Source organism: Sorex fumeus, unplaced genomic scaffold, assembly GCF_029834395.1.
Source record: "Sorex fumeus unplaced genomic scaffold, SorFum_2.1 ptg000100l, whole genome shotgun sequence".
In the NCBI taxonomy this organism is placed as follows: Eukaryota; Metazoa; Chordata; class Mammalia; order Eulipotyphla; family Soricidae; genus Sorex; species Sorex fumeus.
The window spans coordinates 1,824,359-1,851,179 of record NW_026606157.1 but is presented as its reverse complement, the minus strand read 5'-3'; the positions used below and the strand labels follow the sequence as shown (position 1 = coordinate 1,851,179).

Below are 26,821 nucleotides of genomic sequence, written 5' to 3'. Positions count from 1 at the left end.
AACTTCAAATTCCTTTCTTTGTGCTCCGTAGTCTGACCACCTGTGAAACCTCATATTATTCTAATCTCATTAATTGAGGTACTGTCTCATAGGCTGTTCCTCAACCTCTCCTGGCTTATGCCCATCTCTGGTCATACCTGGGAGGTGCCTCTTTCAGGTCTGCTTTCCGCCAGTCTATCCTTAGTTCAAATTTCAATGTTTTATGTTTGTTCTGCAGGCTACCCCATGAGGGATTTCCATATTAGACCTCCGTTTTCTCTTCATTATTGAACTTGACTAATAATTTCCTGCTTGTATAGCATCTTCCCCCAAGTGAAAGAAAACTCAGGGATTTGTAGATCCTGTTCGCTGCTACATTCTCTGGGTCTGGAAAAGTCTCTGAAGCATGTCTCAGCTTAATAGATCTGGTGAATGAAAGAGTGGTTTTATTCACATTTGTTGGGTATCAATTATATGCATTTTCAGTTAGCTCAAGTTTCAGATCTCACCCATGCTTAATAATTTCTTGTCTGAGCTGTTTTGTTTTTGTTGCTTCATAGCACCTCAAAATGCAATTTTACTTATTTATATTCTTATTTAAATTCTCTGTTTGTAATATGTATTCAGTGGAAGCAAGTTCCTCTCAAAGTCTGGCTTATGGGTTAAGGGTGGCCAATGAACTGTTTGTGACTTGCGTGCACATAATAAATAGTTATAAATAGTGAGTGAATACATGTAGGAATATTTATGAAAATGTATGTGTTAGTTCTGTTGAATCTAATATTTTAAATATTAGGACCTATTAATCTTTTTAAAAAATTAATACCTTGAGTATTTCATTTTTATTGTTTCGGAAAAGTATTTATATGATAGTGAGGAAAATTTTAATCGATCTTTCACCATAGTTTAAGAATAATCTAGCCTAAGCCTCTTTAGAAATTGGGTGGCAGAGATATTTAACTGTCTAATAAGACAGTAGGTGTCAATTTAGCATGCATTAAGAGAAGATCCAAATTTATCCTGCAAAAAATAGTGATTTGTGTATACAAAATGAAAATAGTAAGTTGGAACCACTATATTCAACAAAAGTCCCCAGATTTAAATAATTGGAAAGGGAAATTGGAAAAAATATCCTTGAAATAGTCTTTTATTCTACAAATAGCTATCATTTTATAATGAAGCCTATTTGAAATCACAGAATAAGTTGGATCAGTGTCAGTAATAACCCTGCTCTCCCACAGAATTTATTTCGCAAGAGTTGAATAATGGAACTAGGGAGATAGACTAGCTTGTCAGGAGTTTGCCTTTCGAGCTGCTGAACCAGGTTCGACCCCTGGCAACACACATAAAACTTCAAGCACTCCAGAAGTGGCCCCTGAGTACAGAATAAGGAGAAAACCCTGAGGATTGCCAGGCATGGCCCCTAAAAAAAGAAAAAAAATTTTTCCTTAAATTTTTATTAGTGAAACACCATGAGGTACAGTCGTAGACTTGCAAATTTTTGTGCTTGGGTTTCAGTTATACAGTGAGCGAATACTCATCCCTCCACCAGTGCCCATTTTCCACCACCACTGATCCCAGTATCCCTCCCAACCCCCATCCTCACCATGCTACCCTACCTCTGTGGTAGGACATTCCCTTTTGTTATCTCTCTCCTTCGGAGTGCTGTGGTTTGCAAAAGAGACATTGAGTGTCAGTCATGTTCGGTCTATAGTCTATTCTCGTCACTCATCTCCCATCCTGAGAGGAACCTCCCAACACCTTTTATTTGGTGCTCCCTTCTCTATCTGAGCTGCCTAAAAAAGAAAATTTTTAAAGAGTTAAACAGAGTATAGTTGATAAGCAATAGGGATAAGAGGTGAAGTCTCCTAGCCAAGACATGTTCAAATTCCGTCTCTAGATCTAAGTAAATGATTCAAAGGGCCAGAATACTTCATATATGGGAACCCCAGAATTTGATTCCCAAATACCATGCAATCTATGAATCTGACAGGGATAGGAATAGCCCCTGAGGTGTGGGCCCCACAAAAGAAAAAAATTCAGCCTCTAAACTTTCTTATTCTCATTTTACAGCTAACTATAAGTTAAATAAACTATTCACAATGCTAACCAGGATTGCCTCATGATAGAGCAGTTCTGCCTGCAATGATGAAGATATGACCCTATTCCTTTTCCTAAGGGACACAAACATCCTTCCTCACAGGTGTTTCTTTCCCTGATCTTCCCAATCCCTTGCCTCTCACTGTATCTCATGCAGTGATTCAGAGGTCACAGGAACTCAGCTATTAGGCCAGATCCAGCCAGCAGTGAGCACGACATCCTCCCACTTGGACTAAACACACTTCACAGAGGCCAACAAAGTGCCACTACTATAATCATTCTTGGTCATTACCAATTTGAACTGGATTTGATTCAGCGACTTCGAGGTGAAAGGCTCCATATCCAATTACCAGGCCCCAAGCTTCTTCAATTAATCAAAGTTTGACATAATAGGTCTATTAGAACTCTTAAAGTAAAGACCCAATCAAATCAATATAATCACTCTATAACCATAAAAAGAAAAATTAATACATATTCTTTAAACACAAAGCCAATGCTCTCTAGCATTTAAATGAATTTGGTTAGAGTGCATTTATTCTAAAATTTCATTATAGGAAATTTGAGCATAATCAAAATGACAATCAAACTATACTTTGAGTTTCTCTAGAAGCCTTCTTTGGAGATACACAGTCATTTTCACATTTATTATACCATTTATCCTTGCAACCATGATTTAGTGGCTGTGTAACTTGTAGAAGGCTTTATCCAGTTAAAGGGGGTATCTGAATAATCGTAATACATGATCTGTCCCCAACTAACTAGTTGGGGCTATCTTATTTATCATTGGTAGAAGGGTCCATCTGATGATTCTCAGGGCTTATTCTTGGTGATCGGAGCTCACTCTTGGTACTGCTCAGGAGACTATATGGAGTGCTTGGGATAGAACTGGTTCAGTTGCATGAAAGGCAAGCATCTAACTCTCTGTCCCATCTCCAGTCCCTCTTATTTGTTATTTCATCAGGAGTTCTTCTTAGGGCCTATCCACCAAAAAAAAAGTGGAAGCTAAAAGATCATAAAGGAAGCAACAATGAGGTTACAAATATGAGCAATAAATGACTACTAACCTCTGAAGTTGCAAAAAGCTTCAAACACTAACATAAGCCCCATCCAAGCCAAAAAAAGACTTCTGGAAAAATCAAAAGCCAACCTTGTCCGATCTGAACTTTCAGAAATGTTATCAACATGGATAAAATCTTTGAAGGGCTTAAAGTTTAGCCTCATATCTGAAATGGAACACAAGAGTCAAAACAGAGAATACATTTCCCTTGATCTCTGTGTCAGAATAAGAAACAACCATCTCTCCGACAAGGAGAATGAGAATTATTTATGCAAACAGTTACATTAAAAGTAGTTCCTGGTGCTAAGGCTATAAAGGGAAGTTCAGGTTGCCTTATTTATTAATGAGTTAAAGTTAAAGACTTCTGAGAGAAAAAAAAATCTTTTGCTCTGGGTCCCTTTTCTTTCCTTTCTAACATGTTCCCACTGATCTTAGCCTTTTCATTTTTCACATCAGCTGTCAGGCACCACCTTGGGCTGGTCACAAGGATGCCAGGACCCTGGTCAGAAGCTGTTTCTTTGAATTCAACCCCCTGGGCCCTGATATCTTCTCAGTCATTTGGCTACACCTGTCACCTATCTGCTTGACACAGGGAAAACCAAAGGAACATTCTTTGTCTAATACCTACTATCTCCCATTCTCTCAGGTTGCTCCCCGCTGAAAGTGTTTGGGGTTCTTTCTCATGCCCTGAAGACATGCAGCTTAAAATCTTCGGACCTTGTCCAGTGCAGGACAAGCTGGCTGGACCAGGGCAGGGAGGAGAACAGAAGCTGTTACAGGGGTCTCCATGTGCAATGCACTAAGACTTTTGTCATCCTACTCCTGCTCTTCACCTTGCAGATCCTCTTCAGAATGTGTGTTGTGCAGGTAAGGATTTCACCCGCTTCTGAAGGATGCATGGGAAACGCAATGCGAAATAATGCGCAAAGGAAGCTTGATTTTCACCTCAGTGAGTGTGTCTCTTTCGCTTTGTTGGGCAGTCAGCCTACCAAGGCTCAGTACAGTACAAGAATCAGTACAGACTGTAATTTCAGGAATGAAGAGGGCAGCAAAAGCATGCCTGGGAGAGGCTGGGCATCTGCTTCTTCCTGTAGCATTATAGCTGCCATGGTCCACACAGGAAGTACCTCAGTGTAGTCAGGAGAGCGATGAACTCCATGGGCCATTACCTCACTTCCCTTCAGTCAAAGGTTGGCCTTCCTCCCCCATTAAACCTTTAAAAAGTGGTACTAGAAGTAGCTGAGTTGACTAATTTGAGCACCACCTCCACAGTACTCATAACAATAAGTACTAATGAGCAAGCGATTCTCTCCCCACCCACTCTTAGCTCCTTGGTTAATCAGCCCCTAAGTCCCTAGAGAAATCAGAGAAAGATCTGAGTCCAAAGTACTTTATAGAATTGCATGTGGTTCATATTATTTTGAATGTTTTAAGATCAAGTTACTTATGAAGAAATATAAATTTGAAAACGGAAGAAATTTGAGACTTATTTGTTATTCACCCTCTACTTAGAATTTAGAAGGCTAATGAATGAATGATTTATGATCAACAAATCAAAGAACAATGCAATTGAAAGGAAACTTAGAAACCACTTCACTCATTATTTTCTATTTTCAGGGGTGGGGGATATGGGACTACCAAGTAGTGCTCGAGAGGTACTGGGGCCCACTGGCATTTCTCTGCCAACTGGGCCAGCAGCCAGAAGTTCAATGCAAAGAACCGAAGATGAAAATCTGCTCAATCCCTATGATTCCCTGGGCCTCACTAGCAGTGTTGGGGGCCTCCAGGGACGAGCTTGGTTATTGTGAAGAGGTCACGTGGTACCAGGAATCAGACCTGAGCTGGGTGCATGCTAGGTGTGCAACCTGACCACTGTATTATCTCTTGACCTGAAAACTCATTTCTTTTCTTTTTTCAAAAATTGAATCACCATGAGATACAGCTACAAGCTTTCATGTCTGAGTTTCAGTCATACAATGATCAAACATCCATCCTTCCACCAGTTCTCATTCTCCACCACCAATATCCCTAGTATACCCTTCCTTTCCAGCCTTCCCCCTGCCTCCATGGCAGATAATTTCTCCCATTCTCTGTCTACTTTTGGGAATTATGGAAAAACTCATTTCTTGAAAAGGAAACTGAGGCTATAAAAAAAATCCAATGATTGTGCAATGAACAGGTAGGTCACAGTTAATAGTATTTAAAGGAAGGGCAGAATCTAGGTGTTTCTAAACAGATACCACTCATTTATTTATATAATCATTCATTTATTTGCACCTGATGTTGCCATGAGATTATAAAAACACAGGGGGACATGTATCGAAACTAGAAATGAGCAAACGGCTACTGCCTACCAAGTCCCCTGCACACCTCTGTAGGTCTGGAAAGCTATTTTTCATATTTCTATATCACTGAAAAAAACATGTGATGAAAACTCTTTGTGGCATGTGAAAATCAGATGAAATTCAAAAGTCAGTGCCACAAAAGAATTTTTGCAAAATGGCCATTTTCATTCATTTGCCATACTTTGTCTATTTATGCAGGAGAAGGGTTATATCGGTGCATGAGAATGCAACTATATGGGCTAATAGTTGCTCTCTGTCCCTTCCAGAAAAGTTTGTCAATCTTTGCTGTAAACAAAGCATAAATGCTACCCTGATTTAGCAGATTCAATCTCCCTCTTGACTCTGCAACAGCAGTTGACACAGAAATGGGACCCATATCATTAATTTCACAAAACATCTTCGAATGGAGACACTGATAGTGAGAACAAAATTACGAAGTGGCCCTCAGACCTTCTATGCAAACAGTACAGATTAGAGATCCTTTGACTTTGTTTTACAGTGACACTTGGTATTTCTTTTAGCTGTGTTTAAATTTTAATTTGAGAGATATTACAATACATGTAGAGAAACAACTGTGTGAGCATCTTGCCAAATCTAGAAGCCTAGTTTATTGCAGAGAATGGCATCTGATATTTATTGGGCACCTATTATGCAATAGCTTCTCCAAGATGACTACACTTTAATACCCATGGCAAATCCAATTGGCTGAGCTTGTTCTTGGTCTGAGGCTCAGAGACATTTAGCAACTTGCTCATAATGATTCTGCAGATAAGTGGCAGAGAGACAGCCCAGATATAAGGGGCTGGTATCCACACATGCCTTTGATAGCACTCATGGCAGCTTTTCTAAGACTAGATTAAGAATCCCATATATGTATATATATAATATATATTCATATATATATCCATATGTATAAAAGAGAGAGAGAAAAAGTTCCTGCCATAGAATTGGGGGAATATGTTAGGGAAATTGGGGACATTGGTGGTGGGATATTTACACTGGTAAAGGAACAGGTGTTGGAACAATATATGACTGAATCCCAATCATGAACAACCTTGTAACAGTGCCTCCCATGGTGATTCAATTTAAAAATAAATATTTTTTAAAGAATTCCTTATATAATCTATATACTTCCCATGGTGATATATGGTGATATTGTGCCAGAAACTTTTTGAAAACACGGTTAGAACATACTTCTCAAGGGAGGCAGAGAAAAGCTCCCATAGGGGTGGCCTGGAAGTACATTTTTGCTTCCAGATGAAGTCATCACCAGAGCGAAGGTAATCAAAGTTTCTGGAATAAAACATCATAGGATTCCATATTTTAAATTTAGTGGCCATTCTTGACCTTCAGTTCCAAGACATACATTTAAAATATGTTGATATTAAGGCTGACGATTTTGCCATTTGACATTCCCGGCCATTCAAAGGTGAAAATGAATTTCTATTGACAGCAATTATTTCTGAATACTCAAAGGCTTCTATGAAATAAAAGTCTTTAAAATTTTAAACGGGGATGATTTCAGAACTTGAGGCAGAAGCAGGAATGATTTCAAGCTTTCAAGACACTGGAGCCTTTTCCTAGATTAGGCGATAGATTAATATTGCTTCACTAAAGATTAATAGTACATTTGCCACATTATTAAGTTAACAGGTTTCCATGTCTGTGATTCATGTCGATAATAACTTTATTTCTATTAACAATAATTCTCATTTGAAATCCGTAACAGAAACTTCCACGTTGGGCCGGGAGCCTTTCGGGCAGAGTAGTTCTGCTGCCAACGCTTTAAAAAATAACAATTCATTTCCTGCTGATGGAGGGAGGGATATGTGCTTAAAATTTTTATTGAACCAGAGCAGAACTACTACTTCCTTCTCTCTTGCCACCTCAAACCGTTCTGGTTAACAATCCAAGAACCGGGCTGGAGAGACAGTACAGAGGATAGAGAGCTTGCCTTGTGGGTGGCTGACCTGGGTTCAATCCCCAATATCCCATGTGGTCTCCCGAGCACTGCTAGGCATTAGTCGTGAGCGCAAAACCAGAAGTGACCCCTGAAAAAATCCAAGGGGCAAAGTGAAGACTGGATAATAAATGATCACCAGGATGTACTTAGAGATGTGGGAATAATTTCCATGAACATGAGATCCAGTCCCTGCTGTGGGCAACTGACAGTGTCCATTTGACACCCGGTGGGCTCCTGAACTGCCATGTTGGCTGACAGCAGACGCTCCTTGGACCCTCTCACATGTATAAATGATAGAGAAATTAGTCATGAGCAAGTGGTACCAGGGGGTTGATGCAAACTCTCCCCGCAGGATGCTAGTCTCTAGGGCGGTGCACAGACTGTCAGAAAACTAGTTTGACGAATCTACTCTTCAAACACAACTCAGTGAACTTCGTCTCTGAGCTATGCAGCTGCATTTTGTGTCTTTGGGAAGGAAAGAATGAGTGCATGCTGGAGGGGGTAGCAATGCCCGGAATGAGAATTGAGGAAGGCAATGCCCCTTTCCTGACATACTCCATGGGTCTTGGCTCTTTGTGGGGGAGGGAACATGGGTCTCCCAACAGTGCTCAAGGCTCCCATGAGCTTCTCCCAGATACTTGGCAACTCGAAGTTTCATTGTTGGGCCCAGTGGTGCTGGCAGCCACTAGGGCCACACCCAGCAGTACTGAGGACCAAATTCAGGGATTTGCATCTGCAAGGTACCTGCCCCCCTTCTTTGTACTGTCTCCTCGCCCCCTGAGAGTCAGTTCACACAAAAGGTTTGAAAACCACCCAAGTTGGGTGAGGATTGTAGCGAATATTGGGATTATTTTTAAAAGGATGAGATTTAACATAAGTGTTTATGTTCCATGTGCTGATTTTGGACGCAGCCTTTTCCCTGAGTTCTCTTTGTGATCCATCAATGCCACATAACTCCTTCAAAAGGAGAGTGCATATACCAGGATAGCTTCACTCTCTGCTTTGTGTGTTTGGTAGGAACTAGGCCAATTCAGGGACCCACAAAGACAGCCAATAACAAACAATGAAGTTCAACACTGGATCCTCTGTTTGGAGGATAAAGTTTATCATATCTAGTGAGCCATCAATGTAGGATGCAGAAAGAACCTATTCCTGGGATGCAGAAAGAATCTATTCCTAGAACCTATTCCCCAGTGGTTTTTTTTTTTATAAGAATGAAAACAAGTATGTTTAAGCTTCCACAGAGTTTTAACTTACTGTTTTTTTAAAAAAAAAAAAAGATAAAGGTTTCACTAATAAAAATTTAAAATAAATAAAAACCCTAAAAAAAAAGAAAAAAAAAGGTCAGTGTTTATAAGAGCTCAAAACTTCTTAATGTAAAACCCAATACTCAAAATCAGAGCCACTGTCAGTTTTCAAAGGGAAATCAAGTCGGTGAGATGAAACAAGATTTTTCTATTTAAAAACAAAGAGACCAGAGAGAGAGTAAAGGGAAAAGTGAGTTGCCTTGCATATGGTTGACCCTTATTCTATCCCCAATGCCACATATGAGTCTCACCAGCATCACCATCAGTAACCCCTGAGCACAGAACTAGGAGTAAGTCTCGGGCACCTTCAACGTGGCACCAAAACAATACTAAGCAAAAGGACTGTCAATACACCCAACAGAACTCCTGCTGCCATATAGTTCTGACTGTCCCTTGTCATCTAACGCCTAGGACTTTGAATCACTGAGGAACAGTCAGTTTATCCGTGACAGACTACCTGCCAGAGATGGAGCTCCTGTCCCACAGCCATTGGGACAGATTTATTTATTTATTTATTTATTTATTTATTTATTTTTGCTTTTTGGGTCACACCTGGCGATGCATAGGGGTTACTCCTGGCTCTGTACTCAGGAGTTACTCCTGGCGGTGCTCAGGGGACCATATGGGATGCTGGAAATTGAACCTGGGTCAGTCGCATGCAAGGCAAATGCCCTACCCGCTGTGTTATCTCTCCAGCCCCAGATTTGGACAGATTTAAAGCACTGTCCTAAGATATGGCTGGTTCCTCTCCCATACAGATTCCTTCAGGATTTTACCTGCAGACCATGCATTCCAACCTGAATTGGGAGGGATTTCTCCTGCCAGTCGCAGTGATGAACATCACCAACATCCTACCTCTGTTAATTCTCGCTCCACTGATGGAGTATTGCAGCAACTGCCTGCCTCCCTCTACACGAGACGGACGGTTCCTGTCAGCATGCATTAGTGAGTACAACTTCTCAGCACAAGTAATTTGTTCTCAATGTGATGAAATGAAATAATAAAAATAAAAATAAAATTGCTGTGCTAGCATCCCAGTGAGGTTCGGGAGTAGAGTCTGATTTTGAGAAACTGGGAAGAAGGTGAACTGGAGAGTGCTAGTTACCAGTTTATCAAATCTCAGTCCACTTGTCCATGACTCATTTTCTTCCTTGTCTCTATGCTTCTTTAGATGATGCACCTGTAAGATATGGTATTCCTTGTGCTGCCAAAAGGTCTTATCCTTTCAGGAAGACCGTCCTTGGTCCTATGTTAATTCTAAAAATGCTCTTAAGAATAAGCACAGGATGGGCCAGAGAGATAATATAGGGGCCAAGAACTTTCTTTGTATGTGACAAAACCCAGTATGGTCTCTTACACTGTGAATTGACAAACCCAGTTAGATTTATTGATAAATCCAGCTCTATCTCTGGTACCCTGAGCATCACCAGGAGAGATCCCTGAGCACAGAGCCAGGAGTAAGCTCTGAGAAGTAACCAAAGAAACTCTCACATAAAATAAAATAATAATTACAGATAACAAGCCAAAATTATGATGTCCATTTGTGCTGAGGGGTTTTCACTTATGAACTAGTAGCAAAATATATTGAAAGTTAGCACTGTGAATAAGTGGGTACATTATCAAAAAGTATGGTGTAGAGCAATGTTCCCTAACATTTTTCAACAATTTTACTATATATCATTGGCATCAGGCATTATGTAGGTTTAAGGCACACATAGTGTGATGGCTTGACACACATGCAAAACGCTCATCATAATAAGGGTAGTTCACATATGCTTTACCTCACATAAATACCATTTCATTCTTGGTAGTGGTGGTGTCATAGGCGAAAACATTAAAACTCTGCTCTCATCATCAAAATAAAAAAAAACCTAAGACTTCTGGCACTGGAGAGATAATACAGCAGGTAGGACACTTGCCTTGCACAGGACCGACCCAGGTTTAATCCCTGGCATCCCATCTGGTACCCCGAGAACTTCCAGGAGTAATTCCTGAACGCAAAGCTAGAACAAACCCCTGAGAATCACTGGGTATTGCCATAAAACAAAAACAAATAAACAAACAAAAACCTTAGGACTTTTTACTCAGAAGACAATCAACAAACCATAAATAAATACACCAATTGAAAAGGGAAAGACAGAGCTGGCATTCATTCTGATCACACTGTCCTCTTCTTAGGCTTGTCTTTTTGGCACCATCACAGAACAATAGGACAAGCTCTAGTCCATCAAAGGAGTACAGGTGGGGAACCAAAATTCAGTCAGGGCCTTGTTCTCCCACTGGGCAGCTACAGGGAACCTCTGAAATTCCCCTGAGCTCCGTGTCTTCTAGTTCACTTGTTCTTCTCACTGAGGATCACAACCTATGTAAACTTTTACTCTGCAAGAGTTCTGAGATCACTCAGGATAGCATCAGTGCCTAGAGCTCTATAAATGTGAGCTAGTGGTAGGAACTATCACAGGTCTGACATAAACAGATCACAAAAGGAGTTTAACTTAACATACCTCCTGAGTGGTACTCGGGAGATTCCAGGCCCCATAGGAAAGGTAAAGGTGAAAGTAAAGGTAAAGGTAAAGGTAAAGGCCCTCCCGTTGATTGTCGATTTGCTCGAGTGGGCCCAGTAACGTCTCCATTGGAGACTTTGTTGTTACTGTGTCTGGCATACCGAATACTCTCGGTAGCTTGCCGGGCTCTCCGAGAGGGGCGGAGGAATCGAACTCGGGTTGGCCATGTTGGCTGCTTGTAAGGCGAACGCCCTACCCGCTGTGCTATCGCTCCAGCTGGCCGAGTGGTCTAAGGCGCCCCATAGGAAATTCTCAGCCAATCCCCCACTGGTTCCATGCCAGGGTCCAAGGATGGGGGGCTGCTCAGGCCCTGCATGTCAGGGATACCTGGGCCACCCCAGTGGCCTGGGTGTCCCCAAAGCCACAACAGTCAGTTCCAGCAGTTATTGGGGATCCTCAGACTGCACCTGGTAACATCCAGGAGACCATGTTCTTCTGAGAATATGACAGAGGCTTGGTTTCATGTCAGGTATACTGGATTCTCTCTCCACCCATACTCTTATGTTTTTGAACCATGCTTTTTTTAAAAAATTTTGTTAGTGGGACATCATGAGGTACAGTTGAAGACTTACACATTTTTGTGCTTGGGTTTCAATTATACAATGATCAAATACCCATCCCTCCACCAGTGCCCATTCTCTACCACCACTAATCCCAGTATCCCTCCCAACCCCCATCCCCCCATCCCACCCTGCCTCTGTGTCAGGGCATTCCGTTTTGTTTTCTCTCTCTTACTGGGTGTTGTGGTTTGCAAAAGAGGCAATGAGTGGCAATCATGTTTGGTCTATAGTCTACTTTTAGCTTCTCCCATTCTGGGAGGATCCTCCCAACACCTTTATTTGGTGTTTCCTTCTCTCTCTGAGCTCCCCTTTCCCCTAGCATGTGTGAACCGCGCTTATTTTTAGGGTAATTTTAATTTTTAATTTGTATTGATTTAACATTTTATTCAATATTATGGAATTTGAGGGGTTTGATTTCATACTTTTATATGGAAATGAGAGCATACCCACTGCTAAAAATCTAGTGTCTACCATCTATTCTTTTTCTTTTTGTTTCGGTTTTGTACCACACCTAGTGATGCTTGGGGCTTACTCCTAGCTTTGGGCTCAGGGAACACACCTGGAGGGGTCTACGGAAGTACATGAGGTACCAGGAATCAAACCTCAGTCAGCCCTCTGCAAAGCAAGCACCCTACACACTGTATTATCTCTCTGGTCTTCACCTGCTGTTTGTTCTTAAAGAACTGCACTTTTTTTTTCTGAGAGACGATAGACTATTCTAATGCATTGATGCTAGCAAATAAAATATTCCTCCACAAGCTTATTAATAGGACTTGCTGGACAGGCAATAGCAATAACCAGACTTATTTTTTTAGGTCAACTCATTTCCTCTGGGTATAAAATCTAAATGCAGTTGCTGCTAAACCAGATGCTATTCATTTCTTCATTTATATACATGTTCATTTATTTGCATGATGTCTTGATAGAGGAATGTAAAGACGTGATAACTTGCATCTTTTAAGCTGGACACTTGTTTCAGTTTTCCATAAGCTGTCATGATTATGGAAGATCAGGAAGTTTGATCAGGACATATACGCATAAACTAGGGTACTTTTAAATAGCAATTTACGTAACTGAATTAATTTAATATTAAATTTTTCTTTTTCTGTGAACCCCGTTACCTTGATTATATAAGTACTGTATATCAAGTCAACAGATTGTTCACAAAACACTAAGTTCTTAATTTGAATTTAGGATTCTTCACATACATGCCCCATTTCACTTCATGATAAAACATCTTAAAGGTCACAAAAGTTACAGACACTATTTGAATTTAGGTCTTCTCTTCCTAAAGCCACTGCATAATCATTATTATTACTGTTGTTGTTGTTATTGTTGTACTTACCAGCTATTCGTTGCTGTTTGGTCATAGAAGTTAACATAACACTTTACATGTTCTTGTGGAACCTTAATTTTCTTCCCAATTAATGGACCAAATGAATAAAAACTTTCTGTTTATCACAAAGACTGGGACTCCTTGGATCCCCCTGTCCTTCCTTATCAGCCCTTTCCCGGACTGTTGGGCTGCAGGATGCCAGTGTTTCACAGCCAGCTTGTCCCCAGGTCCACAGAGATGACAGTCCAGTGGATCAAAGATGCCCCCCCCCCCCCACCCGCTGCACTCAGTGGATAAAACTGGAAGCTGAACAATGGAACCTAGAAACATGCATTTTCTTAATTCTAGCTTATGTATAGTTTAAGCAACAAAAGAGAGGGTTCAGAATCAAGACAGGACATTCCTAAGTGTATCACCTAAAGAAATCAAGAGGTCCGCATAGTACCAAGTTAAGAAAAAAATCTGCAAATTTCCCAGAACTATGTAAAGCAAAGACCTGCCAAATTCAGGACGGTTTGTCTAGACTCTGTTTTCCAAGCACAAGACTCTTTCTACTGGGAGCTGTGTCTTAACTCCCCAGCACACTCAGAAGATGCAGGAATATCATTTCGATTCTCATCTGCCATATTGGACACACTTCAGTTTAGCCTTTTTCAGCTCAGGAGTGTTTCCACCATGAGTATTTCCTTTCCCTAGCATTAATTAAAATCCAGCAGTATATGGCATTTAGTCGATAGTGCTGACACACACAAGTATTAATCTGACTAAAATTAGCCTAATTAAGATTGTCATTAAGTCTTGCACAGAGCAGAAGTGTACAGCCCAGTAGGTAGAAATTATCTTGGCTTTTAAATAACATTTACATGGAAATGCAGATGAAGCATATTCAAATATCTGCCAGACCTTCCTCTTTAAAAATAAAACACTTATAAAATTCAAATTCTGAGTATAAGTCTTTTATGATGTAGGTACAGCCCAAGTGTTTGATTCTTTTTACTTAACCAGTAATTTCTATTCGCTCTAATAATTGAAAGGGACAGAAAGTTTCCTTTTGGGGTTGGAATCAAGAGTCTTTGATAGTTTAAGGTCAATTGAGAATCAATCATCTTCTTGGAAAGCAGAATTATGGCAGCAAAACTACTTTTTCTTTATTATAATTTTAGAATAGGAGCATTTTTCTAAGAAACATCACCTGTCTCCCAACTGCAAATGATCAGATAGAATTGTGTAAACACCAAATGAAATATCCTGTAACACCTTGCCTGAATAAATCATGGCCACAGTTATTCATTTGTATAATAACACTGTTTTCAAGTTCTCCTTTTAAAAACTGACATCAAAATTGGACCCCTCTGAAAAGGAGAAGCTACAAAGAAATCTAAATATCATGATAGAAGTATGAAAGAACTATAAAGAGCCTTTGGCTTTCTCTGTGATCACATCCTGATAAACTTTTACGTATACAAAAAAGCCCAGGTCAAGATACTCTGGAGAAATTGTATATAATGTTCTCCCAAAGCTCACCCTAGGGCTCAAGCTAATTGCTAAGCCCACATCAGGTCTTGAAACCATCCTTTCTCTCTCTCTCTCTCTCTCTCTCTCTCTCTCTCTCTCTCTCTCTCTCTCTCTCTCTCTCTCTCTCCTTCTCTCTCATACACATTTCCTTAAGTTTTGTTCAGTAAAAACCACTTTGCTTCACTCAAAAAACTGAAATAACATTGAGCAAAAGTGGATTATCTATAGGAATAATTGAGGCCTAATAGATAGACAGTGTCTAACTAGCATGTCAATTACTTACCTATTCCTTATTCAGAACCTTATTCAGAACGAAAAACCCAAACTGAGCTGAAGCTTTTAAAATGAGTCCCAGTGGTCTATAGAGAAACAACAACAAAAGAAAACCCAAAAGGTGGGTAGTTCAGTTCAAATACAGGAGCACAATACAAATGGAAGGGGAAATGAAATGAAAGTTAAGCAATGGCATTCTAAAATATAGCAAGTGAAGAAGATCTAAAGGCAGTGGATACATACAGCAATAAATGTATAGCTGTCTCTATCAGAGTAGTTTAGAGATCCCAGTCTATTCTCATGTGAACAAGTTGCCTTTTCTGGGAAATAACAAGATCATGGACACAAAGACAATTTCTCAAGGACTCAATAGAATCTCATACGTAAGGTTTTAAGCTTAAACACATGCCAGAGACCCACATATTTGACATCTCACACCAAACCATAGCTTTCCCAGTATATTCGGTTAATAGTTATGAATCTTAAAGCATTTGGGGGCTGGAGCAATACCACAGTGGGTAGGGCATTTGCCTTGCACTCGGCCAACCTGGGTTCGATTCCCAGCATCCCATATGGTCCCCTGAGCACCGCCAGGTGTAATTCCTGAGTGCATAGCCAGGAGTAACCCCTGTGTATTGCCAGGTGTGACCTAAAAAGCAAAAAAAAGAAAAAGAATCTTAAAGCATTTATTTTTAGCATAGATTTTGCTTCAATATGAAATTGAATGTGCAATCCAATTCTTGAAAAAATTCTGGCTTCCTTTTATTTCACAGCAATTTAATCCAGGAAGTTATTGCATGCTAGGCTAGTAGAATAAACTACAGGGGTTTCAAAACTCTTTTGAACTTGTTTGAAACCACAGAGTCAATATTAAAACATACAATTATTTAGTAGGATATAATCTCTCCTCTGGAACCATTGTGCTTTATCTTGTAAATAAAGATCTGCTGAAATTGTAAATGTGTGTCTTCTGATAAACTACTTTGACATGTGATGATCCCATAGAATTTAAGAATGAAAAATGGGGCAGATTGCATTTAGGGTGGAATCAAAACCTTTTTTTTAAGTCATTTTTTTGGTGGCACCAGAGTGTTGTAGCAAATAAAATGCAAATGTAGTTATCTAGATCCTTTAGGTGAGATATGCTTTGCCCTAATATAGCTGGGTAAATGAATTAAATAAATGTACTTGGCTTGAAATTGTCTGGAGAACTGTGTTTTGTTGGATTTTGCAAGTGCCCGCTTTTTAGTGCTCTGTGCTAGAGTGGGTGTCTCAAAGGTAAATGTGTGTAGGAATTTTCTAGGGATCTTGTTTAAGTGTATATCTGCTTTGATGATTTAATTTGATGTCTAGCAAGCTTTGAGAATCAAGGGCAGGAGAAGAGATGAAAGAAGTACCCTAACATTAGGTTGTGATGCAGCTCAGTGTACTACTTTTGTCTGGCATGACTGAGGGCCTAGGTTCGATACCCAGAAGCACTGCAAAAAAAAAAAAGGAAAAGATTACCTTCTTGTGTTTTTTCAAATCTGTGTACAGGTAGAGGGGTCAGGTAAAATTGCCACAATTCCAGGGCAGTGGAGAGATAGTACAGGCTTATGATGTTTGCCTTTCAACTTTCCAATCCTGGTTCTATCTCTGGCAGTACATATGGTTCTCTCAAGTACCAAGAGGGAATAAGAGCGAGGAATAGCCACTGAGCAACCCCAAGTGTGGCCCCAAACCTCACCCATGCCCCAAAGGCCTCAATTTCTCATATGCTTAGAGCTGGAATTCAGGAATAGACAATAAAAGCTAATCCTTAAAGCAAGGGTTGGCCAACCACTACATAAAGCACCTGTCAGATCGGCCATCTGTTTTTCTACTACAAGAAAACTAAGAATTGTTTTCAAGTATGGGTATTTGTAACTGGCTCAAGAAACTATATCTCTGAACACTACTTAAGCAAAATTCCATTGCCATCTTCCCCTTAAAATAGTTTAATTTTTAATTTCATTAATAAGAGTAGAAATGTATTCTCTCATTATTTAAGGACCTCTATAGCTTCACTTTCTTTTTTGCAATTTGTTATATAAAAACTAAAATATTTATTAGCCTCTTTCTGAAAAAAAATCACTGATCGTTAACTATTACTTCTAATGCTACCATCAACTTCCTTGTATAAAATATAAACATTTTTACATTGCAGAGGTGATGACCAAAACAAAGGGGGTATGCTTTTCCTTATCTAGATTATCCTAAATTTATTTGAATGTACCTAATATTATTAATAATTGTACTATCTCCAGAATAATTTTCTAATTCCTTAAAAATAAACTGAAATAGCTTTACTGATTTGCCCCTAATATAAATTTTTCTCTTCTGGTCCTAAATAATTTGAGTTTTTCCCCAGCCTGAAAATGTTTCTGACCCTTTTACGACTCTGTGCCTTTGCTCATACCATTGGTACTGTTTTCTTTTCCACATAAAGACACTTACTTCTTTAAAGCATGAAGTTATTTTTCTCACCTTTCTGACTTAAAATCAGTTCTCCATATATTTCCCAATAAAATATGAGTCCACAATGACTGAGAATCGATCTTTCTCATCTGATATCCCCAACTGTACCGTGCAGATAATAGGGAAGAGTCAACATTAAATTGGGCTGACATATTAGCTCTTTCTGATGAGACTGTAATGTGTCAAGTAATCTGGATAAATGCAATTATGTGATAAATTTGATCTTAAAGCTAGATAATACATGAAATTTATTTTTTATATGAGGTACTTACAAAATCAAAATCTCTACTTCACTTGGTATGTACCCTTATAGAATTTAATTTAATAATAAATAAAAAATTTTCCTCCCATTTTTAAATGGTTATTCAGATTTCCTCTCTTTGGACACCATTCATTTCTTGAGGTCTCAGGAAAAAATGGACTTTATGGATATATTTAAATGCTGAGATAAAAGTTTTTTAAAATTTCGCTACCAGTTTCTCTATCAACCTAAACAAACACCAAGCTATTTAAACATTAGATTGATTTTTCTGTATTGAAAGCTTTGCCTTATCTGAACTCTTATGCAACTTAGCAAAATGTGATTATCTCTAAATTTCAAGTAAATTCCATCATGCTAAAGTTTGTCTATGCTCTAAAGATGGGATAAAGTCCAGAAAATGAATGATAGATTGAGAAAAATGGAAATGGTTTCAGTAGATATAAACTGTTAACAAAACAGTCACTAAATCCTCACTCATTTCCAGACAACTGTCCTAGACAAATCTGGAAAAGTTTAAAGGAGAGAATTGACACACCACACCTACCCCTCCCCCCCCCGCCCTGCATCCATAACTGATTCCATGTTACACATGACCTACATAACACATAACTCAAGTTGAATATGGTCCTAAACAAAAGTTTCAGTTTAGTTTTAATTCCCTAATAACTGCTTTATGTTTTCTGTAAAGATTAGAGAATATCAGAAAACTGATGACTAATGATGCTTACAAGTTTTTCACCCAGTTAAAAATTTTCGATTTCCTGGAGCATGCAGCCACCTTTGTGTCATGACTGCACAATTCAAAATTCTGCAACACTGATAATCCAGTAGTAGCGCACCAGACTGGATGGGATGTAACACAGAAGGCAACCAATCTCACCTAACCAAACAGTAGCTCAGAAGGCTTAACCTGGAACAACACCTTAGTAATCCTTCATTCAAGGACTTAATGTCTCCATGGTGAGACACAACAATTTATACTAATTTCCTTCGAAGGAAATATTCTTGATCATTCTGTTAGCAACTTATTGATAACAAGCAATATAAAATAGATTACCGTGGGCCTGCTATGGGGGCAGGCTTGAGGGGTGGTTGGGAAAATTGGAGACAGTGGTGGACAGAAGGTGTAATGGTGGTGGGATTGGTGTTGGAATACTGAATGCCTATGACAAATCATCATGAACAAAAACAAACAAACTTTTCCTAAAAAATAAAACCTTATGAATATATACATATATCAGTTTATTTTCAGGGCACAATTTCATACCTCTGTGAAGAGAAAATTATTTTAAATTTCCCCCAAATCATTTTTGATTCATGTATGTGATCAAAAAAGTATGTCAAGAAAGATATAACTTCTCTGAGGATAAAACTTCAGACTTTTATGCTTTGTCTTTAATAATAATCACCACTGATTGCCACCAGGAACCCTTATCATGAGTGATGTCAGTACATTATCTTACTTAAATCTCATAGCCTCCCTACAAAGTAAGAACCATTAGTCCCAGCCTAGGACCTGAGGAGAGTGATAATGAGATTAAATAACTGGCCTGAGGTCTTATCACCAGTAAGTTAGGATGGAGAGACATTGTGGTCGTTTGCCAGTAACCAAGAGAGACAGCGCAGGATGCGCTTAGAAGGCAGGTAGGTGGCACCGACATAGCCCCAGGGAAAAAGAAACATCTTTTTGAAAGAATAAGAAATCCCAAGGCTTAGAACAATGATGTCTAGCTCCTTCTTTCATTCCCTTTCAGTTGCTGGGCACCTCTGTGCCGCCCTGAGTGTAATGGTAGCTGGCATCCTAGAAATCTACCGGAAGCATTTCCCTCCCATGCAGCAACCGCGCTCAGGCGAAGCTATCAGCGTCTCCTCCATGCCTTGCGCCTACCTGGTCCTTCAATACGTGCTGCTGGGAGCGGCTGAGATGCTGGTGGGCCCAGCCTGTAAGTAACCTCTGTGTCACCTCCTGCTGGAACACACTAACTCTTCATGGCAATATCAATAACTTCAGTGGGAGCAATCCTAAAAGGAGGGGGTTGGGGGCGCGGAAGAGCCCATGAAAATTTTAACCATGTAGAACCACTTGTATGTAAATTTCATGACTTCATCTTTTCTAACAGCTGCATAGTATTCCATTGTGTAGATCTACCCAAGTTTTTTTTAAATTTTTATTAGTGAAATATCATGAGGTACAGTTGTAGACTTACAAATTCTTGTGTTTGGGTTTCAGTTATACAATGATCAAGTACCCATCCCTCCACCAGTGCCCATTTTCCACCACCACCTTCCCAAGTTTCTTTAACCAGTCATCTGTTCTCAGGCACTCAGGTTTTTTTTCCCCAAATTTTGGCTATTGTGAACAGTGCAGCACTGAACATTTAAGTACAGATAGAGAAGGGAACACCAATTAAAGATGTTTGGAGGACTCGCTCGGGATGCGAGATGCGTGCTTAAAGTAGACTATAGACCGAACATGATGGGCACTCAATACCTCTATTGCAAACTACAAGACCCTGAAAGAAAGAGTGAGCAAAAGGGAATTCCCTGCCACAGAGGCGGGGTGGGGCAGGGGGATGGGGTGTGCGGGTGGGAGGGCTACTAGGATCATTGGTGGTGGAGAATGGGCACTGGTGGAGGGATGGGTACTTGATCATTGTATCACTAAAACCCAAGCACAGTAATTGTACACAAGACAGTAATTGTCTACAACTGTACCTCATGGTGTTTCACTAATAAAATAATAAATAAAGAAATAAATTTCAGGGAACTAAAAAAAATTCACCAGCTTATTGATCACTCTCATTAAAAAAAAAAAAGTCTGTTCTTTTCATTCCTCTATCACATACAGCTAATAATTCTACCTGAATACAGATGGAATGAAAGATTTTCTAAGCTGGTTGAAGATAGGAATTGTTTGGTCAGCTCTACTATAGGGAAAAAAAACTGCTTAAAGCATCAAACAACCCCAATAGACTCAGGTGAAATCTCTCCTCTGTCCCCACGCCCTCCCTCCCGCTAACTCATAGACAAACTCTCATGTGTAACCTTTCCAAAAATGACATTCTAATGTTCTTTGAAAGTGTACAAACTTATAAATGAAAGGGAATTTGAAGATAATTTTCCAGATAAGACAATAGCTTTAAATTAATTTAGACTAAATAAAGTATGATCATGAGTGTTTCATAAGCCAGGCTCAAAATAACTTTATTAAATATCAAGTGCTTTCTGGACTATCTAGGTGGCTGATATTTTAAACTGATGAAAATAGTTCAGTGATTTCTTGCAATGTAGTAATGAGTATTTGTCAGTGTAATCTATTGCATCTTAAGTTTCTCTATTCCTTCTAGCTCCCTGCATAAGAGACCTGGTTATAATTCAAGTCCCAATTATACAACATTACGATTATTTTTATAACTCCTATTTTCCAATCTCTAGTCTCTCTGACTCTGTCTTCTCAAATCAAGGTCTGTAGTCATTCTAAATGAAAATTCCATGATCATTTTATTTATACCTAAAATATCCAATTACTCTATTAACTTCAGAAGTTACTTATTTGATAAATATGTTCACTACATACATACTTAAAGAAATGTATTGAAAATAATTCAAATAAATTAAGTTTGTAGGTATTCCATTCCTTTTTTAAAAATAATGTTAAGCCATTTCACTTTATATATATATATATATATATTGCACGAATAAATTATTTTATGAGATTCTAAAATGTTGAATCACTGTCTGGCTCTGCAAGAAATGCAAAGGAAGTATAAAAGAATGCCACTACATAAACACTTGTATCTTTTCTGATTTAAATTCGCAAAAATTGTTGTAGATAGTTAGCCAAAATGTTCTGAGCTAGACGTGAAGAAAGGTAATAAAATAGCAGCTCAACATACAAATGCCAGAGAGATAATTGTAAGCATAGAATGTAAAAAGGGTATAGCAAGTAGTATAATGCACTTGGCCCACTCCTTCCTGATTTACTGAAACTTAGATCCAGCTAAGTCAATTTACTTCATCCACTACAGACATGGTAGTAGGGATCAGAAGAGTTTGTTTTTATTTCCAGCTTTGTCACTTATTAACAATGTGACCTTGCAAATTCATTTAACCCCCACGTTTCACCTTCTGATCCTTAAAGTAGAAGTAATTATAATTCTCGCCTGTATCACAGTATCAATATAGGAATCCACTGACTTGCTGCTTGACCCTGGGAAGATTATTTAGCATTTCCGAGCCCTCAACATCATCTATAAAACAGGTTGCTTTGAGAATGAATGAAATATTTTGTGTAAAGAAATCAACAGAGTGTCTGTAACAGGGCACACAATAATTAGCAACTATGCTGTGTGCTGTTAGTATTACGACAGTGATGCACATGAATGAGGAGTATGGCACTAGAATCAGATATCCTGCCCAGTTTTCTACCCCCTCCCCATGATTGTGACCCTAGAAGTGCTGGCAGTGTGAGAACCACGTCTTCCTCATGAGTGCATCCTTTTTTTTTTCTTTTTCTTTTTGGGTCACACCCGGCAATGCACAGGGATTACTCCTGGCTTTGCACTCAGGAATCACTCAAGTCGGTGCTCGGTGGACCATATGGGATGCTGGGAATCAAACCTGGGTCGGCTGCATGCAAGGCAAACGCCCTACCCGCTGTGCTATTGCTCCAGCCCCTCCTGAGCCCATCTTGATGCTGACTTCTCACTGCCTACTGAGAAGCAAGTCTCGTCTCTATATTGATGCAGAATGTAAATGAGACCAGATCTCACCATCGGCACTGCTCCCCCTCCACACTCCACATCACCCCAAACCCTAATTCCTTCCAGCTTCCTAAATGTCTCATGGTCTCTTCTCCTGATCTTTTAGTCCTTTTGCTTCAAAATAGTTCTAATGCTCTTTCCAGATCATAAATCCTATCATTGCCTTACTTTAAAGTCCACCATAAGGTTTTGAAGATAAATTTCTTAAGTAGTGAGTAAGTCCCTTATGATTGGTCCTCAGTGTCTCGCTTCAACCACATTTTTAAACATTCTTCCTTGGTGGTGGAGAATGGGCACTGGTGAAGGTATGGGTGTTTCATTGTATGACCGAGACTTAGACCTGAAAGCTTTGTAACTGCTCTCATGGTGATTCAGTAAATAAAATTATAAAAAAATGAAAAAAAAAAGTAAGGTGGAGTTCATGCCCAATTCAATCAGCTAATCAGTGGCTGAATAAATTGCAGTACTACTACATAAAAAAAATCTTCCTGTAGGCCTCTTCATTAGAATTTTGATGGTTTTCATCCTGAATGTCCAAGATCTCAGACTATATCTGCTCCGAAGACTTTTGCACTTTCTGTTACCTCTTCCTGGACTTCCCTGCCCTCTGGTTTCAGGGGTCTGTCTTCTTCACGTTACTGTAACTTTTTCAACTATCAGTCTTCTCTGATTTTTCTATCAGCTTCAAGAGTTTGTTCAGGGATATAATAGTAAAGAACAATAAAAACATAGTTATGTTTTGAAGACATATCAACTGGTATGAGAGAAAGAATGAAATTTAAAAGAACACCAAAGGTTATGGCCTGTGGAAACCTAGAACCAAGCTTTAGGGAAAGGAACACGTGTTCAGGTTTGGACAGTCTGAGATGCCAAACAGACATGACAAATATGCAACCAGATATCAGGTCTGGAATTTTATAAGGCAATATGGCATAAATACAAACTCAAGACTGACAAGCATATCAGTAGTATTTGATGTAATAGAATATGGGGTGGGAACAATAGTACAGATGGTAAGGCACTTGCCTTGCACATGGCCAACCCAGATTTGATCCCCGTACCCCATATAGTTCCCCAAATCTACCAGGAGCGATCCCTGAACATAAAGCCAGGAGTAAACCCTGAGAACTTTCACGGGTCCAAAAACCTAAAATATAAAATGACGAGAATTTCTGAAATCATTAAAGCAGTTAGTGTAGACTAGGAGGGGGTCAGTGTAGACTTTAATCTAGAGATTTAAAGAATCGAGTCTTTAGGCATTCCACCATTCAGACATTCAAGAAGAGAATTGTACAAAAGAGATAGAAAGGAAATGACAGGTGGAGATAGAAGGAACCAAGAGAGAAATACTTTAGATGACAAATGATGAATAGTTTACTGATAGATCCAAGAGTTTCTTCATATGACTGTAGGAAAGCATAAAATCCCAATGAAGTTTAAGGAATAGTCTGACCAACTGGAGGTAATTAGTTTGAAAATGTTAACTACAATGAGGGAAATAAAAGAAAGCATTAACTGGGAAAGAGTGAAGTAGAAATGATTTTTCCTCTATTTGGGATGAAGGATGGCAGGGAGGATTTGGATTTATATGCTATGGTACTCAGGGTCTACCTCTGGCTCTATGGTAAGGGGTCAAGAAAGACAAGATAATCACAGAATAAGAATATATTTATGGAATTATTTGCTAGAAAGGGAAAGCTGATGGTGTTAAGGAAGGGGAAATACTGGACTGAGAATGATTGAGACCTAATTTATAAATTTCTTTGGCTTTAGACAACAGCAGGAATAGCAATGACAGCAGTTTGAAAGTCCACTACATAGATACAGATGTGTATGAGGACCTATAGTGTAGATATTTCGTGAAAATTCTCTTCTGGTTGGCTCAGTCTTTCCAAAGAATGGGAACCAGGTCATAAGCTCCGAGCAAAGGTGAAGGAAGATATTTGAAGGTATGCAGGAAGAATAAAGGTATGAAAGTGATTCTTTAGCTCCTAGGACCAGGAACGGTGAATCAACTTGGGAGACAGGGAATATCACCCAGAGTCTTAGAAGAGCTTTTGCTGTTTGTGGGCCTGAATTTACAATAAAATTGTAAGAGGGTTATGATTTTTTTTATCGGCTATGTCAAACTGTAGGAATATGGTAGCCAACATGGTAAACCAATAATTTCTTTGACAATCAAATTCTAGATAGGAAGAGAGAAAGTCAAGGTATTGGGTGGGCATGTGAGGAAAAAAAATAGCATCATAATGATTTGCTGTGGAACTGAAATCTTCTCAAAGCATCGAGAATATGAGTCGAGAGCATGAGAGAGATGAAAAGGGTGTAGGGAGTGATGTAGTAAAGATCCTGGAGGAGAGGAACTAGGTTAGTGCTTGGATGGTAGCTCATGAGCCAGAAAGATAGACGGCATAGTGGAGGGAGGTACACAAAACTGAGGGTGTGCAGTGGCAACAGTTATCGTTCCCAGGCAGAGGTTAACAAATTGATTCTAAGTGTCAGATATAAAATAGCTAAGCTTTGCACCCTAGACAATCTCTGTTAGGAGTATCTATGGCTGCCAGTCTGGTGTATAAGCAGTCATCAGTTGCATTCCACAAGTTGGGGTGACTAAGTCCCACCCCTAATTCTGTTTATAGAAAAACAAGTTATGGATTGGATTTGCCTGTCTGTAGTTTGCCAACTCCTGATCTAGCGATAAGGCCCTGGGCGTGGCCAGAGGTGTAAGCAGCTAATTTTATTTTATTTTATTTTTTATTTATTTTTAAATTTTTTATTAGTGAAACACCATGAGGTACAGTTGTAGATTTACAATTTTTTGTGCTTGGGTTTCAACTGTACAATAATCAAACACCCAACCCTCCACCAGTGCCCATTTTCCACCACCATGGATCCCAGTATCCCTCCCACCACCCATTCCCCCCATCCCACTCTGGAGAGAGAGAGAGAGGGAGAGAAAGAGAGAGAGAGAGAGAGAGAGAGAGAGAGAGAGAGAGAGAGAGAGAGAGAGAGAGAGAGAGAGAGAACAAAAGGGAATGCCCTGCCACAGCTAATTTAAAGGGAAGAAAACAACATGAGGTAGGAGAGTTCGGGAAACAAGAAACCAAATGTCAGCCGGTGGGAATCCTGGAAGAATGATTGATAGACTAAAAGTGCCAAAGTTTGGTAGGAATAGAACTGTCGGGTATGTCCGCAAAAGAGGAACAGATGACAGGCTAACAGAGGAAAATGCCCCAGAAATGGGCAGGTGGCAGTACAAAGAGAGAGGTGTTAGGTTACAAAACTAAATAACTTGAAATTCCAAGGCTCTGAAGGGGTAAGACTCTTGACCCATAAGGAGAGAAGGAAGATATGCATACAGACAAAGTTGCAATTTTTTTTGCTTTTTTGGGGGGTCACACCCAGCAATGCTTAGGGGTTACTCCTGGCTCTGCACTCAGTAATTACTCCTGGTAGTGCTGGGGGAATTGTATGGGATACTGGGGATGGGACCTGGGTTGACGCATGCAAGACAAATGTACCTGATGTACTATTGCTCTGGCCCCAAAGTTGCATTCTCCAGGACAACAGCCCTACCTCACCTGTTCAAAAGAACTTCTCACCAAGCACAAAGGTATCTTAAGTGTTTTAGAAATGTTGGAGTAGAAGTTTCAAGCAGTGAGAGCGCAGGGCCTTTGGAAGGTAGCAACAACCCTGTGGTTTCTAGACTCACATTCACTAGGTTTGTTCACCTTTGCAGACACTAAGCAGCTGCCCCGCAGATTTCCACTGCCCTTGGCAAAAAAATAAATAAATAAAATCAGCTGGCACATGCACTGGGAGTGGTTTTAGCTTTTGCCCTCTGTGTTCTTAGTAAAGTAAGAATTTTAGAATAGTGGCAGACTTGTTGATCATATCCATACATAACAGGGAAAAAGAAGTATCCCGGCACCTTAAAAATCAAGTCGGTGGTCACTGGAGTCAAAAATAATCAGAACAAGCCAGTAGATACTGGAAAATGGAGATTCAAAGAGTTGAAAAGCTAAGTCTTCTAAAAGGGAACCGGAGGCTTTCAAAAACTACTAAAATGACACCAAAGAGAGATTAACCAGCAGGCAGAGAGCTGGCCAAGTGCGTTCATGAATTATATACCGCACCAGAAGTTTTAGCAGGAGAAAAGCATAGGATTAATAATTAACTAGCAGAGTAATAATGGGCTTGTACGCTGCGCTTTTTCTCTGTGAAAGAAATCAGCCTACTTAGTCTTTTTGCCCATTGTTTGTCTCCTCATATTTATAGAGAGGGAAGCTCAGAAGCCAAAC

At 39.5% G+C, this 26,821-nt stretch overlaps 1 protein-coding gene across 1 annotated transcript in view; it reads left to right on the top strand.

Moving 5' to 3' along the window:
• The window catches only part of SLC15A5 (solute carrier family 15 member 5), an 87,895-nt gene that overhangs the window by 27,584 nt on the left and 33,490 nt on the right, over positions 1–26,821 (top strand). Inside the window, exons 4-6 of the mRNA XM_056134594.1 lie at positions 3,783–4,003; positions 9,510–9,696; positions 19,512–19,700. Of these exons, the coding sequence (XP_055990569.1) occupies positions 3,783–4,003; positions 9,510–9,696; positions 19,512–19,700 (597 nt within the window). The remainder of the gene's footprint in view (positions 1–3,782; positions 4,004–9,509; positions 9,697–19,511; positions 19,701–26,821) is intronic.